At 50.0% G+C, this 16,170-nt stretch overlaps 1 protein-coding gene across 1 annotated transcript in view; it reads right to left on the bottom strand.

The window, feature by feature from the left end:
• Positions 1-13,796, bottom strand: part of EXT1 (exostosin glycosyltransferase 1) — a 293,860-nt gene extending 280,064 nt beyond the window's left edge. The window contains exon 1 of the mRNA XM_056110307.1: positions 11,950-13,796. Within this exon, the coding sequence (XP_055966282.1) occupies positions 11,950-12,911 (962 nt within the window). The 5' untranslated portion in view covers positions 12,912-13,796. The remainder of the gene's footprint in view (positions 1-11,949) is intronic.
• Between the last annotated feature and the right edge of the window lie 2,374 nt (positions 13,797-16,170).

The following is a 16,170-nucleotide window of genomic DNA, read 5'->3' as shown; positions in this document are numbered from 1 at the left end:
CTCCTAAAGACGAGAATGTAAAAACTACATGTCTAGGTATGTATGATTCCGCAAATCACTAAGTGGAATTTAATTGATTCCAACCGTATTCACACACACAAGACACTTTAAAAAAGGGGGGGGGGGGGGGGGAGAAGCATTAAGACCAGAAACAGAAACTAACTCAGAAAAGTCTTCTGGAAGGGACATCCCATTTGAAAGTGAAAAGGGACTCCCTCTGGGTGACTCAGCACACAATGCAAGGAACCTGGGGTCCCCAAGAAGGCCAGTGCTTTAGAGAAGTCCAGAGACTATAGGATTCCTGGTCGACCTTGGAAACATCTGCATCACTTAAATGTGATTTGTTTGTTGTTTTTCATTTAATCAGCAAAAACTGAATCCCCAATACATATAATCATGCAGGCAACAGGCTTGAATCTAAAGAGGAGGATGGCCAGAAATAAGACAGCTGGTCAGGGATGTCAGCAGTGCGGATCCCAGCATCAGAGACAGACGCCTGAGCCCTGCGAGGAGGGATCCCTGGGCAGTCTGGACTAAGCCCTGAGCAAGCCCTGAGAACAGCCAGATGTGGTGCAAAACCAAAAAATAAATTTTAAAAAAAGATACAGAGAACTGGAGAGATACTACAGGGGGTAAAGTGCTTGCCTTGCGTATGGCTGACCCAGATTGAATCCCTGGCACCAATCTGGTAATGGCCCCCCTGAGCCCCACCAGGAGTAACCCCCAGTACAGAGCTAGGAGAAAGCCCTGAGCACAGCCGGGTGCAGCACAAAAATAAAAATAAAGAAACAGCAGGAAAGGAGCCTCAGGAGCCTCAGGTCACATTCCCAAGAAGGCCTTCCATTCCCAACATCTCTAAAACCACAAAACCCTCCTTTCGGCTCCTGCCTGGTCAACTTTTTTTTAAAACTTGGTACTTTATCCAGTAGAGACTCTGGCAGAGTGGGGGGGAGGGGAGTGGTGGAGGGGAGTGGGCTGGAGAGATAGCACAGCGGGTAGAGCGTTTTCCTTGCATGCAGCCAACCTGGGTTCAATTCCCAGCATCCACTATGTCCCCTGCTCTCCCCAGCACCGCCAGGGGTGATTTCTGAGTACAGAGCCTGGAGTAACCCCTCTGCATCACCGGGTGTGACCCAAAAAGCAAAAAAAAAAGAGAGAGAGAGAAAGAGAGAAAGTCTGGTGGAGGCCTCACTCTCAGAAGCTTCCCAAAAGTCCCATGATTTCAGACCTACTGCCTGAACCCCTCCCCAAAAATGCTTTTCTTCTCCACCTCTGGCACCTTCACACACATGCCATCACAGCTGTGCCACGAGACTCCAGCTGCAGACGGCGAGCATCTGTGGGCAGGGATTCTGTCTGGTTCTGTTCCTGTCCTGCACACAGGTATGGCTCTTTGTTGAGTCACTAGTGGAAAACACCAACATGAATCCTCCCCTCAGAGTCTGAAGCCAAAGGGCTCAACAAATGTCAAGGCACTGCCACAGCTGCCGTCAGCATGAAATGCTCTTGAGCTTCTAACAGGGTAACTGGACCGAGTCTGAAGTGTAGGGAAAGTGCACCTCAGAAAGAGGTGAGAGGGAGCTGGAGGCAAGGGGGAGGGGGTGCAGGTATCCAAAAGGAGATATTAAGGGGACATGTAGACACGGAGAAGAGCAATGTGACTTGGCCACAGGCCTAGGGAGGAGAGATTGGTACAGCAGGACCAAGCTGATCTTGATTGAATACAATTGCATGAGCTACAGGAAGGCCAGAGTGGTATGAGGTCCAATTTTCTTACATATTTTCTATCAGCAGAGCTCAAGAAGATTTCCACCATTCTGGCAGGGTGCGTTGGAATACACGCAGGAAGTGTGAAATCCATACTGTATCTCCAGGAACCAGTTCCCATCCCAGGTACCCCCAAGGAGTGGGAGTTGGGAGAGTGGGAGTGGTGGGGAGGCAAGTGGATCAGAGGAGTGAACAGGAAGTAAAGAACTTCCTCCATAAGTGGAGGTTTCTGGCCAACCTGGGGTTTGATCCTTGGTACTGCATATTTTCCTCTGAATGCTGAGTCAGGAATAGCCCTAAGTGCCACTAAATATGGTCCAAAAAAAAAAAAAAAGGCAAGCAATGGCATAGGTCTCACCTGCATTTCAGGGCAACCTCAAAGAAAACACACTAGATGCCCCCACCTCACCCATGGACACCTCCCTCTGCCACAGGACGATCCTTGCTCAAGAACATTCTTTTTTTTTTCCTTTTTGCTTTTTGGGCCACACCCAGTGATGCTCAGGGGTTACTCCTGGCTCTGTACCCAGGAATTACTCCCACAGTGCTTGGGGGATCATATGGGTTGCACCCAGGTTGGCCACTTGCAAGGCAAATGCCCTATCCGTTTTACTATCTTATCTCTCCAGCCCCACTCTCTGGACCAGAGGTTTAGAAACAAAAGCAAGGCTGGAGAAATAGCACAAGAATTAAGGCACGGGCCTTACCAGCAGCTAACCCCAGTTAGATCTCTGGCTCTGATTGTCATTTCCCTAAGCACAGAGTCAGGAATACCACCACCTGGTTTGGCCCAAAATGGGAGTGGAAAAGAAAGGAGATGTGAGGGCAGGGTTGAAGGGAGAAGTGAAGCAAGGGAAGGAGAACCAAAACCGAAGATGAATTATTTGCTCCTCTACTTTCTGAAACCAAGGACAGTGCACACTAATGCACAGCGGTGGAGTTCATCAAATATTTACCAAAGCTCTGCTCGGTAGCAGGCATGGGGCTAGGTGGTAACTCCTGGGAAGTCTGGAGGACACATTTTCAGGCACAGTGCCAGCTGTTCTTAAAAGGTGGTGTTTCTTTTCTGCTGGGCATCAGTTACACAGGATCACTTCCTGGCCCGCTTCCTTTCCTACGGGTTGCCAACTGTCCGTTCCTCCCAGATCTGGTTGCACAGATCCCTTGTCTCTCTAAATGTCCTGTTTCTAATCTACTGCAGGCTGAGAAACCAGATTACCCACCTGGTTCAAATGGTTCCTTTAAAGCAAGATTAGATACACTCTCGGCGAGAAAGCCAAGTGACACGCTATAAATTAGTCACCCTGGGTGCCACAGTGTGGTCCTTACCACATCAGCTCCAGCTGTGCAGTGGCCCTGGTTCTCAGGGTTAAGAAGGTGAGTCTGAAAAGTTCCCATCCCAGCTGCGAGTTCTCAGGTAAGTCACATTCAAAGATTCTCTGTCTCAGCTTTGCATGGAAAAGTTGACTAGGGCAGCCGCAAATATCAAACTCGGGTCTAGCAAGAACACACAGAAATGTCAAACAAGACTGCTGATTACCCAAGCACTAAGGACACTCCCAAGAAATATCAGTGGCTACTGCTACTATCAGCATTTCTGGGGCTCAAAGAAGTCACTGCCAACAGGATATGACATCAATACTGCCTGTCACAGTCAAGTTCCCCTAAACCAGGTGCCCTGTTCTGGGAAGCAGCTGGAAGCTGTTCTTTGCCCAAGGAGGGCCACCCTATCAGATCAAGAATGGCAATGTGACAGGGTTGTCTTTTCATTGGTGAGATCATCCCCACACCCTCTGACAGAGTCAAACCCGACTGGCTCTCGTGAGAACAATCTGCAGGCCAGCCAGTCAGGCTGCCTCTTTCCGGAGTCTGAAGGAAGAATTCAGAGAAGTCTAGAAAGACTTCGGCACATACTGGGGCAGAAATGCTGGTCCACCAACGAAGAAAAATGTTGTGCTGGGTCGGGGAACTCCGTGTGTGAAGCTATTTCAGTTCAGTTTCTGTTCCAGGTCACCCTCACTATCTAGTGTGAGAGGTAGCTGAGGAATTGCTCTGTGCAACCCAAGGTTCTGCCAAGCCCGCCCTGGAAGACTGAGTGCCATCCATAACATCTGTTCCTCCCAACAGTTCTCTCAACAGGAAGAGTGTAGACGTCAACGCAAAATACAGACAGCCTTCACTCTTAGAGACGTCAGCCAGAGAAGAGAGGTAAGGAAGGACCTAAGTGACAGAGACCACCCTCCACCAGCTCCCATCCCCCAAGTTCCAGCATGGAGCAGCCCCTCAGCCTGGGGACGTCCGAGAGTGCCCAAAGAAATGGTGGCAGCAGGCTGAGCAGCCAACACAAGTCTACAAGTCCCTGGGGACTCAGCCTCAAGGCAGGGTGGGTTAAAGGCCAAGTCATGGAATTATGAACCGGAGCTTCCTCGCTTGACAGAAGATGGAGAAGTTAGGTCTGGACCATCAGAGCCTCTTGGAGAACACATGGGCGTCTACAAGGCACTTCACAGGCTCCACCAGTTGAGCCTCTTAAGGAGCTTTGAGGCTACTCTGGGGCTCACCACTGGCAGGGGTGGAAGGCTGAGAGGAGCAGAACCGACTCCGGGAATCCATAGGGCCCAAATGCTTCCTGGGTGCAGGCACGCGCATAGAATGTCTTCCAAAGCACTTCCCCCGAAGGCTTGGGAGTGGGCATCTTGGCTGTTTTCAAAGCACAGAAAGGATAAATGGAAACCTGCACAGTAGGAGCCACCAACTGCTCCAAGTCTCCCAGCTGACATCTCACCAGGATGCCCGGAAGGAGAGGGGCCTCCTCATATTCACTTCCCACGACCACAGGGCGTCACAACCAAAGGGCAAGGACAAGTCAGGCTGAACAGATGCAATTGAGTCAAGTTTTAATGCAAAGCGACATCAGCTGAGGACATCTGCTGAGGCCTGTGGGTTCTGGGATCCCAGGAAGGGTTTACAGTGCAAAGAGAAGCTTGAGGTGTGAGGCTCCTGAGGGGAGGAGACACGGGCAGGTTCTGGCTTCAGCAAAGACAAAACTTCAAAGGGAAGAGAAGCTGTGGGAGCTTCAAAGACCCCCTGCAGGACCAATTAACACCTACAAATGTTTATCTAAGCAGCCATTTAATGATACCTACTTCTGCAAATGGGTGCTGGGCCACCTTACCAACAGCTATTCCTCCAGCAGGTTCTGGGGCTCAGGGGCTCCAGCAGGCAAGTCTGTTTGGTTTCCTGAGGCTGACATGGCCAATGCAGTGAAATTCCTCATCCGTGTATTTATCATGAAAACAATCAAGTGTGCAAAAGGTTCAATGCCGCAGGAAGAAACTATAACTGCATAAAAACCCCATGGCCCAGCGATGAGGGGGAAATAAAGGAAGCAGCTCTGAAGAATCCTGTTCCAGGGCATACAGAGACATTGCTTGGGGGCAGCTCAGCCAGGTTTGATCCCCAGCATCCCATAAGGTCCCCTAAGCACTGCCAGGAGGGATCCCTGAGTGCAGAGTCAGGAATCAGCCCGGAGCACCACCAGGTGTGACCCAAAAGCCAAAAAAAAAAAAAAAAAAAAAACCCAAGAAAAAATAAATAACTCTAGGGGCAGGAAAGAGTACAGGGGAATTCAAGGTACTAACCTTGCATGCAGTTGACCCCAGTTCTATGCTTGGGCTGAGCACTGCCAGGAATGACCCCTGGGCACAAAGCCAAGAATTAAAAAATAGCAACAATAAAATCTTTTTTAACTTCTTTGTAAATTTTCCTCGTGAGTAACAGAAGACAATGCTCTTGGATAATGTGAAGGAAGAGAGCAACATCCACAAGCACACCTGGAGTCTGGCTTCAAGTCTTGTCAAAGTGACAGACAAGACAGGTAAGAATGATTTGGTTCATTCACCCGGGGCCCCAACTTCTCCGACTCACGTGCTTCTGGTCCAAACAAGGCCCTTAAGAAAAATATGTTGGATTCATTATTTACTATTAATTAAAGAATAATTAACATATCTATACAAGGTACTTGGATATGCAGAGATAGAATGATATCATCGAAAAGGCAGACCTATGTGTTCTAACAGGCCAGCTACACCACAGCTTAATAACAGTACTTACCTGTTATTGCGGAGGTCTCGTCATGGGATGAGAGACGAAATGGACTATTCTATTCTTGCCTTCCATATTTTCTTAATTTTCCACAAAGGCACTGCAGAATATTTTAAGCCCTGTTTCTCCTTAGGGAGCCTGAGGTCCCAAGTGCCATGGAGTGTAGAACATTCCAGAAACGTGGACTGTTCTGTCGGAAGATGAATCTTCCCATCTGTCTGTCATTTCTATCAAGTCTCCCAATGCATGTCACAACAGTTTCCAATGCAAGGGTTCAAGGACAAAGACACGAGGACAGACCAGTGCACCAGACAGAGCAAAAACCAGTATGTCACTTCCGCCCATTTCTTCGGAGAACTCCAAGAATTCAGAACAGCATCTCCAACGTGGGTTCACTCAGTGAACTCTGCACGTTCATGTCAGAATTAGGGCCCACTTTTATCACATCTCTGGGGTGGGTTTTTTTCTGAACACAATACAGTCACAGAGAAAAATAAAATCCAATACACACACACACACACACACACACACACACACACACACACCCCTGAATCACCCTGCCAAGGGCAGAAATGGGTGCTGGTTTCTTCAGGATGTAATATTTTGTGGAAATAAAGATAATGGGCCTTGAAATCTGAGAGTGCTGGAGGACACATCACCATTTTTTGGAACAACTCACTAACTGTGACTTTGGGTGCTGGCCACACCCTCTCTGGGGTCTGTACTCACTCTATCCCAGAATACGGAGACAGATGGCAGAGAGCCCCTGAAAGGTCTACACGAGCTTTAAAGGGGGAAACACTCAAAAACCAGGCACCCAACATATTTTTCAATCCAGGGGGAGCACCCTTCTATTAACAGAACCTGATGAGAGGAGGAAGCCTTCTGCAGTAGAAATGCTTTGGCATCAAGCTCAGGGACACCTGCACCTGGACATGAGCCGGCAAAACACGGCCAGAACCACTAGGCCTGCCGGCCGGCCTGCCCACTCAAAAGAGGCTGCACTGGGAGGGAATCAGGGCAGCAGGGGAGGCTCCGAGGAAATCACTAGAGACTGCAGCGAGAAAACCTGAGAGGCCCTGCTTCAGTCACACACAGGCCAGTTAGCTTTAGACACACCCTGCACCGCCCTTGGTCTCAGTTTACACCTCTGTGAAATGGCCCGAAGATACCTTGCTAACTAGATATGCAGTAAGCAGCCAGGCCCTAGTGAGCTGAGCCTCTGGTGTGTCACAGGTGTCCTTAAGGTCACTGCCTCAGGTGTTTTTAAGAGAAAGTGCAAGTGCGCGGAAGTGGATCTACCGGCTTTCTGACAGTGAGAAGTTGCATCTGAGCCTATGAATGCTGCCCTGCTGTCAAGCCTGTGTTATTCATTCAAAGGTGCTGTCAAGAGTCGGGGGACCAAAGATAATAGGGTTAGGGGGCAAGGGGTCGTCCAAGCCTCAGTAGGTGGCATGTCCAAAATCCAAAGCTTCTAGCTGAGGTTGCATCATTCCACACTAAACCATCTGTGAACTAGACTCAGACAATAAGCCCAACAAATTCCCATAAGGGGCACCAGAAGCCCCATCCTTCAGCTCTGAGGGTTCTTCGTGGAAGAGGCTCTTGGGGTGCTCTAGAAGTTCAGATGGAGATGAGAATGAGGAAGAAGAGAGAATGGAACACGGGGGCAAGGAGACACACCTGCCCATGTCCAGCTGAGGGCCAGTACTAGTTGTGTTTGTAAACTGTGCTCATGCGGTTGATTTTAGAAACACTTTGGACTTTCCTATACCCCTGAGGAGAAAGTGCCAATACTGACTTTCCAAACAACCTGAGAATCACAATTTCCATCACTCTGGAGGAAATCACAATTTCCACCCATTTCTGAGGCTCACTGCTCCATCACAAACTTGCTAATACAGTTTGGAATGATGAGGAGTAAACAAATAATCATGTTTAATTACTACGGCCTTATACACATTTTCTCTTTGCTACAATTACATCTGAATTCCACTCATCAATTAATTCACTGCCTATATTCCCCAAACGCCTTGAGTCCTAATTCAGAGGTTTAAGAAAAACACAAACAAAAACCACTTAGCTTCTTAAATAAACAGCTCCAGGGGCCTACCCACCTTAGTTAAACTAGGAAAAGCAATATGCACTCTAGTGCCAGAGCTCCTAAATCTAAGATTACCCTCGGAAGACCCCCAAGATCAATCTGTCAAATTGTGCATGTAGGTGATTTATTTTTTGCAAGCCTGTCCAAAGTCATCTTCAGCTTCCCAAAGGATTCCAAAAGAAATCCCTTAAGAAACACCAACACTAAAGATCTTCAAGGGACCAGAGAGCTTTCAAGTGTGTCTGTAACTGAAGATGGATGACAGTAGGTCAGGGGGGCGATTTCATGAGGCCTACCATCTAGGGTTATCCCTGCCACTAAAAACGAGTTTCCTGACCTTAAGCAAATCCTTGCCACATTTGATCCCTCCATTCCCACCTCCTGTAAAATGCTGCAAGCCCAATGATCCCTTAGCTTCAAGTCCCTTAAAAATACCAGGATTACGAGTTTCAGCTCCAGCAAGCACAGAAAAGATTTCAGAAAGGGTTGCACAGAATTCTGCCTGTTCCCAGAAGAGCTGCTTAAAATATTCACTACTGCTTTCCTTGGAGGGGGGTCAAAGATAGAAACCACCTCTCATTTCCTTCTCTTTTTGGATCAGAAAGCCAAATCTCAAGTTTCACAACAATGCCCTTTGAAAAGATTTCAACCACAAAGTTCATGCAAAAATACAGTGATTCTGCATAATGGACGCAATAAGACACTCAGGGATGTGAAAGAGAAATTTTTGTAGTCTCATTACAAAGCATCTCCTCACTTCAGCAACTTGCGGCGGGTGCCTCCCTATCTGTTAACATATAGGTGACTGAGGAGACTTAATGATAGATGTCAGGAAAAAAAAGGGATGCCTTAATGTAATTCTAAAAACCTACCTCTGAAGTGTCACTCAATTACAAAAGTATTTATCTTCATTACAGGGACTCTTCTATATCATGATAGAGCGAAGATCTGATTTCCACAAAAAAAGCAAGTAGGATCTAAGCCCTTAACTACTAACACTAAAGCGTTACTGTCACACAAGGCTAATTTCACTAACAGCAATTTGTAGTTGATACACTGGTATGGATATATGTTCGACAACATCCCAGATCATCATATACCATAAATTTTCAATCTAATTATCAGACCCCACAAATCCAAAGCAATGTTGTATGTGGTTGCTTGTGGCAGCAAATTAAACTGAAGTCTTTTCATAGGCACTTAGTAATAAAGAGGAGGAGATGGAAATTGATCATGTTTTTACAAGCCATTAGGACATGAACGTGCAGAGCAACACCCTCCTCCCCCCCCCCCCCAAGCATTCTAAAATCCATTGCACAAAAGGATAAGCTGAAGTTCAAGGCCATGCATCAGGATCACAGCCTGAGTCAGTCTAAGAAGCCAAACCTAGATGATGTCCACAGACCTAACTTCCAGGCCACCTCCCCTTTCGCAAGGCCGGGAGTGTGGCACTGGGTGTGAGTGAGGAGTGCTTGCTGCGGCTCCTTCGGCAAGATGAACTTCCAGAAAACATCAGTCAACTCAGAAGCCAGGAGTTGCTCTGCCTTTTTGAGCATAACCCGCGTTACTTGGCATGCAGGAGTGTCCTCCCCTTGTTTCAGGGTTCATCCTTCATCTTCTTGTGTTCCAAAGTCAACAGAAAAAGGCATTAATGCTTGTAAGCTCCATTTCTCAAAGATAAAGAGTTCTAATGCTGCAGTGAGAGGAATGAGTTAAAAAAAAAAAAAAAACTCCACGAAGGCCAAGGGCAGGACTTAACAGTTTCTGCAGCACAAACCCATTCACCTGATTTATTAAACAAGGCTAGGGCTGCAGGGAAAGGAAAAGAAGCCACGTGAAGAAAACCCAGAAATGCTCCAGCTTCCAGAATCCCTGCTAAAGAGAAAGAGCAAATTCACTTTCTTAACTACATGCCTTTTCCTAGGAGATCCAATCCTGAGGTCCTGGCCCCCAACGGTCTTTAAACACACACACAAACAAGAGTGTGGGTGTCAGATTTCTTGGCCCATCACAAAGGGGTCAAAAATTAGTTCAATTCAATTAGCAAAAATGAAAGTTTCTAGGAAACCAACCCCTCTTTCCAGGGTTGTCAGGCTCTAGGAAAATGCTGCAGAAGAGACTCGAGAGTTTTTCTTTTGCGAATAGAAGTGTGAAGAAGATAGGATTCTTTTAAGGGCTGGAAGATACTTCCCTAATAAAGGAATGATTCCAATTTCCTCAAGAAGAATGAAAGCAAACCACCATGTCCTTCTACAAAATTTGATAGGACTGCTTGGAAGGTTGACACTTCACCTCAAGTTATTCTACCATGAGCCAGACAAAGAAATTTTTGCCAGGCTTATTATAAGCATTTTGGGTTGGTTTTCTTTTTTTTCCCTCTCACAAGTCCCCACAGAGACAGGTAGGTGCACAGCACATTACTAGTCAGAGTTTGTTTCTTTTGTGAAGAAATGTTACACAGAAGTGCATTGCCCACATTTACAGACAACTGCCCCTGCAGGAGAGGAAAAGGGAAATTCCTAACGGACCCTTTTTTATGCTTTAGTTGCAAGAGCTGTTGATGGCTGGGGAATCCAGTGTTGGAGACTGTCTCCTCACCATCTCTGAGCGAGTCTGGGACTTGAACTCCCCTCCAACCCCTCCCACCGAAGCCCGGGTGTCTCCGGAAACCCACAGACAACAATCAGACCTTTCATTTCGGCCGCTTTCCCACCAGACCCCTTTCCTGTGCCCATCGGGTTTGCGAAAGCGGTTCCCCTCGTCTGCATTTCATGAATCAGTTGCAAAATCTGCCAAGCTCTGCCAGTTCCTCTTGTACTCAGCTGAGAGGATCCCCTGGGTAGCATAAGACCGCTCTGGTTTTGCACCGGCATAATGGGGAAATGCATTCTAAGAGCTCCCTCACTCTTTCACGGCCAGATATAAACTCAGGGTCTAGGAGGCCGCCTTCCTCACTTGCAAAAATACGGAACCTCCAAGCTCACGGGAAAGCTTGGACACTAATTTTAACACCACCACCACCCCCAATGCCCCAACCCCCCCCCCCCACACACACACACCATACACACACCATTGCTATCACTGCCGGCAAAGTATCCAACTTAGTTTCTTAGCAACTGGACAAAACTTGCCTCTCAACTAAGGGTATGGAGGCATCTCGCCCATTCAAAGAGTAACAGCCTCCGATTTACATGCAAATAGAAAAAGACAAAAAGGAAGGGAAATCTAAATTAGCATTGGAGTTTACAGCAGTGGGGCTTGAGGCCCAGATTTTCAAAACAGCTTCTCCTAGGAAGCAGATAGGATGTATAAGAAAAGAAAAGGAATGAATGAATGAATGAATGAATGAGCAATCCATCACAGGTCCCAACAGAGCTTAGGGTCCCCCCATCATAAAACTCCGTACCTTGGGGAGGCGGAAAGGGAGGTAGCAAAGAAACACAGAAAGTTTGGCAGTGAGCAGCACTTGTCCTGCTAACCCCACTTTAAGGCTTACAGGAAAAGTTGGCAACTGGAGGCTGGGAACCGTGCAGGGAAAGTGGCCATCCCCGTTTCTGAGAACAGCAACCCCAGCATCAATCTTGGAGGAAGGTTTCCACACGCCTCCAGCGCCAACCCCCACCTCCGCCCCCCACACCCTCCTGCACCCAAGGGCCAAGTGAAGTTTCCCAACTTGGACCAAAGCCACAAACCCTTCCCAGGAGACACATCGTCCCTGGAGGTTTCCCGTCGCCTACTTGGCTCAGGAAAGTGTTTCCAGGCTTTGCCATTTGGCCCGAAGATCCCCAGCCTGGGTGGCTCCAGCTCCGCGCCTCAGTCCACAGTCTGAGCCCCCAGCTCTGGGAAGGCAGTGGGGGGAGGGGGGAGGGGGGAGGGGGGAGGGAAGCAGAGAGAGAGCTCTGAGACCTACCCCCTGCCCAGCACATCCATGGGTACCCAACTGGCCCGCCAGGGCCGGCAGCCCAGCTACTTACTTCTCATACTCGGTGTTGTCTCTGTCACAGCGAGAATCCTTGTGCTTTTGCCAGTCTTTGCCATGCTTGCAGGTGGTGAGGAGCAAGATGTCCTCCCCGTTATGGACGTGATATAAGGCATTCCTGGTGTCTGACCCTATCCCTGTCAGGTACCTCTTCCCCTTGAAGACCAGCATGTACTTCCTGAGAGGAGGAATGGTATTAAACTTCAAAAAGCCCCTCTCCCCTCCTGTCCTGGGATGCTCCTTAGAAAAGAGGGGAATGGACACATCAAAGTGGGGTCGGAAGTTTTCAGTACTGATGCTGGCTTTGGCCAGCATGGCCTGGCCGATGTCGAAGCCCACGTCCTCGGTATAGTCAGGCCAAGTGCCGGAATATAAATTAAAAATTAAATGATTCCTACCATTGTTCCACAAGTGAAGACTCTGCACTTTGGATCTCAAATTGTGCACGTACTGAGGTGACAACTGGTCTCGGTCTAAAGTATCCAGACTCAGGACAAAGAGGCACGCCTGGCTGGGGTCCGAGGTGTAGAACCTGGAGCCCTCGATGGCCGCGAGGATGTTTTGGTAACTTTCGGCGATTTTCTCCCCTTTCTGCTGCGGGTACACGTAGACTTTGAAGCCGTTTTTCTTGCAAAGGGTGAAATCGAAGCAGGACTCCATGCGGCACTTCTTGCCTTTGTAGATGCTCGAGTTGGCGTCTCGCTTCTGCCGGGGCGAAATGTGCACGCCGGAATCCTCGCTCTCCGACGGATCCCAGGGGACGAAGGGGCGCAGCGCGTCCGGGAAGCGGGGCCAGAAATGATCCGGACTCGGGTGGTGCAAGCCATTCCGACCGCTGTGCTCCTCTCTCCGGCTGTGGCTCCTCGATGCCCTAAACTGCAAGCCTCCGAAGTAAAACAAAAGGGCGAGACAAGAGCCAGCTGAGAGCAGGATGAAATAGCGTTTTTTGGCCTGCATGTGTCCTGCCTGGGTCAAGAGAATTGTAAATAAACACAAGAATCACCCAAGTTTCCCAATCAACACTTTCAGCTCCAGTCCGCCATCTTCCCGCCGGTAAAGACTTCAAACTCTCCGCTCCCACCTTCTCTGGATGCCTTTCCCCAAGCCGTGGACTGATCCAGCGCATGTGGGCGATTTCTTTAACTTTCTCCCCTTCGGTCTCTCATCTTTGGGTTTGCACACAATGGGGACGCGAGAGAGCGGGGCTGGCTATTTCGCACCCGGGGCGGGCGAGCAGCGGACTGTAATTTTCTTGCATGCAACAAGAAGGGAGGAAAAGAAAGAGAGAGAGAGAGAGGGGGGATTAAAAAAAAAAAAAGCTCCCGATGCCCAATCAATGGCAAGACGAAGTGATCTGCTTTTTTTTTTTTCTTTTTTTCTTTTTTTTGCCTCTCGGATCCCTCCGGGCGGCGTGGTAAAAACGAGCCCCGGGAAAAAGCAACTTCAACTCCTCCACTCTTGCCGTGCAGAGAGAGCCAGCCACTCGGGTTCCAACAAGTCAGCCGCTGCCCGGGCTCCGCCGGCTAGTGCATCTTGCAGCTGGGGCGCCGTAACCTCACAAATCCCTGCATCTCTCTTTATTCCCTTCTGCAGCGGCTCCGAGACTCTCCGGCGGTGTTTACTCCTGCGCTCGCGGGGCCGGCCCCCGGGACGCGCGGCCGCCGGGCTGGAGGAGGCGGCGGCGGCGGCAGCGGCGGCGGCGGCGGCGGCGGGCGCGTCCTCCCCGCGGGCAGTGCCGGCCCCGAGCGGCGCTTCGCAGGCCCCCGCGCGATCGCCGCCGACCGCCGCGTTCGGTCGCCGAATGTTACCCGGTTCTGAATGTTACACTTACACATTCCATTCCCGACACGACAGCGCTGACCTCATCCATCCACGCAGCCCGCGCTGCCATTGGCCGGGCGTCACGTCCGGGCGGGGCGGTGCTTCCGCTGCGCCCATTCATAACCCCCCGGCGGCCGGCCGCTGCGCCGGCGCGGCGCGGGGGGCGCGGAGCGCGCGGAGGGCGGCGCGGAGGCCGGCGCGGAGGCTGGCGCGGAGGCCGGCGCGGAGGCTGGCGCGGGCCGAGCCCCGGCGCGGCGCGGGGACCGCCGGGCCGCTGCTTCGCCGCCGCCCGGAGGAGCTCGCGCGCCAACCCCGGGCCCCGCTGTGAGCTCCGGCCGGCCCGGGCGCGCCGCCGCCGCACAAGCCCGGCTCCGCGGCTCCCTGCCGGGATCGGCCGCGTGGGTGCGAGTTCCCGGGCTTAGATGCTGGGAACGAGAGAGCGGTGGGGCCGAGCCCGAAGGACGGGGGAGTGGTTCGGGGGGTGGAGGGGAAGACTTCTTAGAAGGCAGGAGGCTGGTCTCCCCGCCGCTTCCACCTGCGACCTTCCTTTCCAGGCATTCAAACGTGATTCCCCGTACGTTGCACCGCCCGGCAGGTTTTGAATTTGGAGGCTTGGCGTTTTGCTTTCCCCGCCCCCCACCTTCCTTTCTCCCCCACCCCCACCCCCCAAGACACCTTCATCCCCAGGAATAAAGAGAAAGTGGCACAGTCGAGAGGATGCATTACAGCTCTTGGGGTCTGCCTCTGGGTGTTGAGACACCTACCTTAAATCCTCATTATCTAGTGTCTCTATCTAGGTGCGCATCCTTTCTCACTTCGCCAAGTCCCTATTTTTGTGGAAAGCTTCCAAGAGATCTAAAAATAGCTGGGGGGTTGGAGGGGGGAGCAGGAGAAGAAAAGATATTCTAATAGCTGAGAGAAGCCAGTTAATTTAAGCTTGTCCCAGTCCCTTTAGTGATGTAATTCTCTTGTGGTGGTGGTGCTGGTGGTGGTGTTTTGTGTTTTTTTTTTTTCAGGAGGTGGAACGCAGGAATGGATGGCTGGTGGCTCTGCCAACTGTTGGGGCTGTGGGAGATCAGCTGGAGGCAGGAAATGACCTTATTTGCAGTTAGTGGGAGATGGTCAGTCCTTCCCTTTGGAACCCTAAGCTCTACAGGCAATGTCTCCAGGCTACTCAGATAAGCACCTTCAACCCTTCCAAAGGGCACCCAGACCATGAAGATGTGCTAAGCTCCCAATGGTCCAAGCCCAGCTCCCTGGCAAGAGAGCTTGGGTGCTGCTTGACAGTGAACAATACCTCCCACCCTGAGCTCCCAGGGCCCCAACCCTGAGCTGGACAAACAGTTGCCCAGGGCAGCAAGCTGTTTAGTGATTGTTTATGATGGGAGTGACTGAGTGCTAAGGGGCAGACACTTCCCAGCTTCCCTCAGGCTGTGAAAAAAAAAAACAGCGGGGTGTGGACCCAGGGCTTACTTATAACAAGGCAGAGTGAAATGATTGAGTGGAAAATGTTAGGCATTTATTGTTTCAGATTTGTTTTAATTAAGAGGGCAAGGGGCATGGGTGGGACATTACTGTACATTCCTGAAGCCTCTCCCTGTTTGTGATTGCCAACGATGAGGCACTTTTTCCAGATATGACTTGTACCCCCACTCCCCCTGCACAAATCCAAGAGCCCAGGGAGAGAAATGAGGATCGGGTCATCTTCCAACTGCAATGAGAACAATGCAGATAAAGCTGTGATGGAAAACACATGTGCCCAGGGCTCACCCAGTTCAGAGCGGCCATCCAAAGCGGGGATTTTTCTGTGGACAGCTGTGTGTAGACAAGCTCTGCTCTCTAAAAATTGGGGTGATGGGAATTGCTACCTATCTGTCCTAACAGTGACCTGTCACCTTAGAGGGAGCCAGTTTCTATCCTTACCTTTTAGGTTTTTTGGGTTTCTTTTTTTTCCCCGCTTCTGCAAACTATTCTTGCTTGGCCTAAACCATTGCTGATTCCTTCATCCCATGGACCAGTATGATCTAAGCCTGGCTTCACATTCCAGAGTGGTGGATCATGTGAGAAAAACTTTGATACTAAAAAGCCAACAGAACTTGGCTTCTGACACCAGATTTGTCATATACTCGAATGGTGTGTAAATGAGAAAATGGCCAAATCTCTGAATCTCAGTTTCTCAATTGAGATTGGGGCATGAGGGGTATTATGAAAGGAGGGTCAGAGAAATAGTACAACGAGGTTAAGACACTCCAATCTTGGTTCAATCTCTGGCACCACATATAGTCCTCCAAACACAGCTAGGGTCACTCCTAAGCACAGAACCCGGCCTTGCCCCCCAAACACTACTAAGTGTGGCCCCCAAAACAAAACGACAAAAAAGGTAAGAGTAATAGGA

Source organism: Sorex fumeus, unplaced genomic scaffold, assembly GCF_029834395.1.
Source record: "Sorex fumeus unplaced genomic scaffold, SorFum_2.1 ptg000002l, whole genome shotgun sequence".
Classification (NCBI taxonomy): domain Eukaryota; kingdom Metazoa; phylum Chordata; class Mammalia; order Eulipotyphla; family Soricidae; genus Sorex; species Sorex fumeus.
The sequence above is the reverse complement of the archived record's forward strand: the minus strand, read 5'-3'. Positions and strand labels throughout refer to the sequence as shown.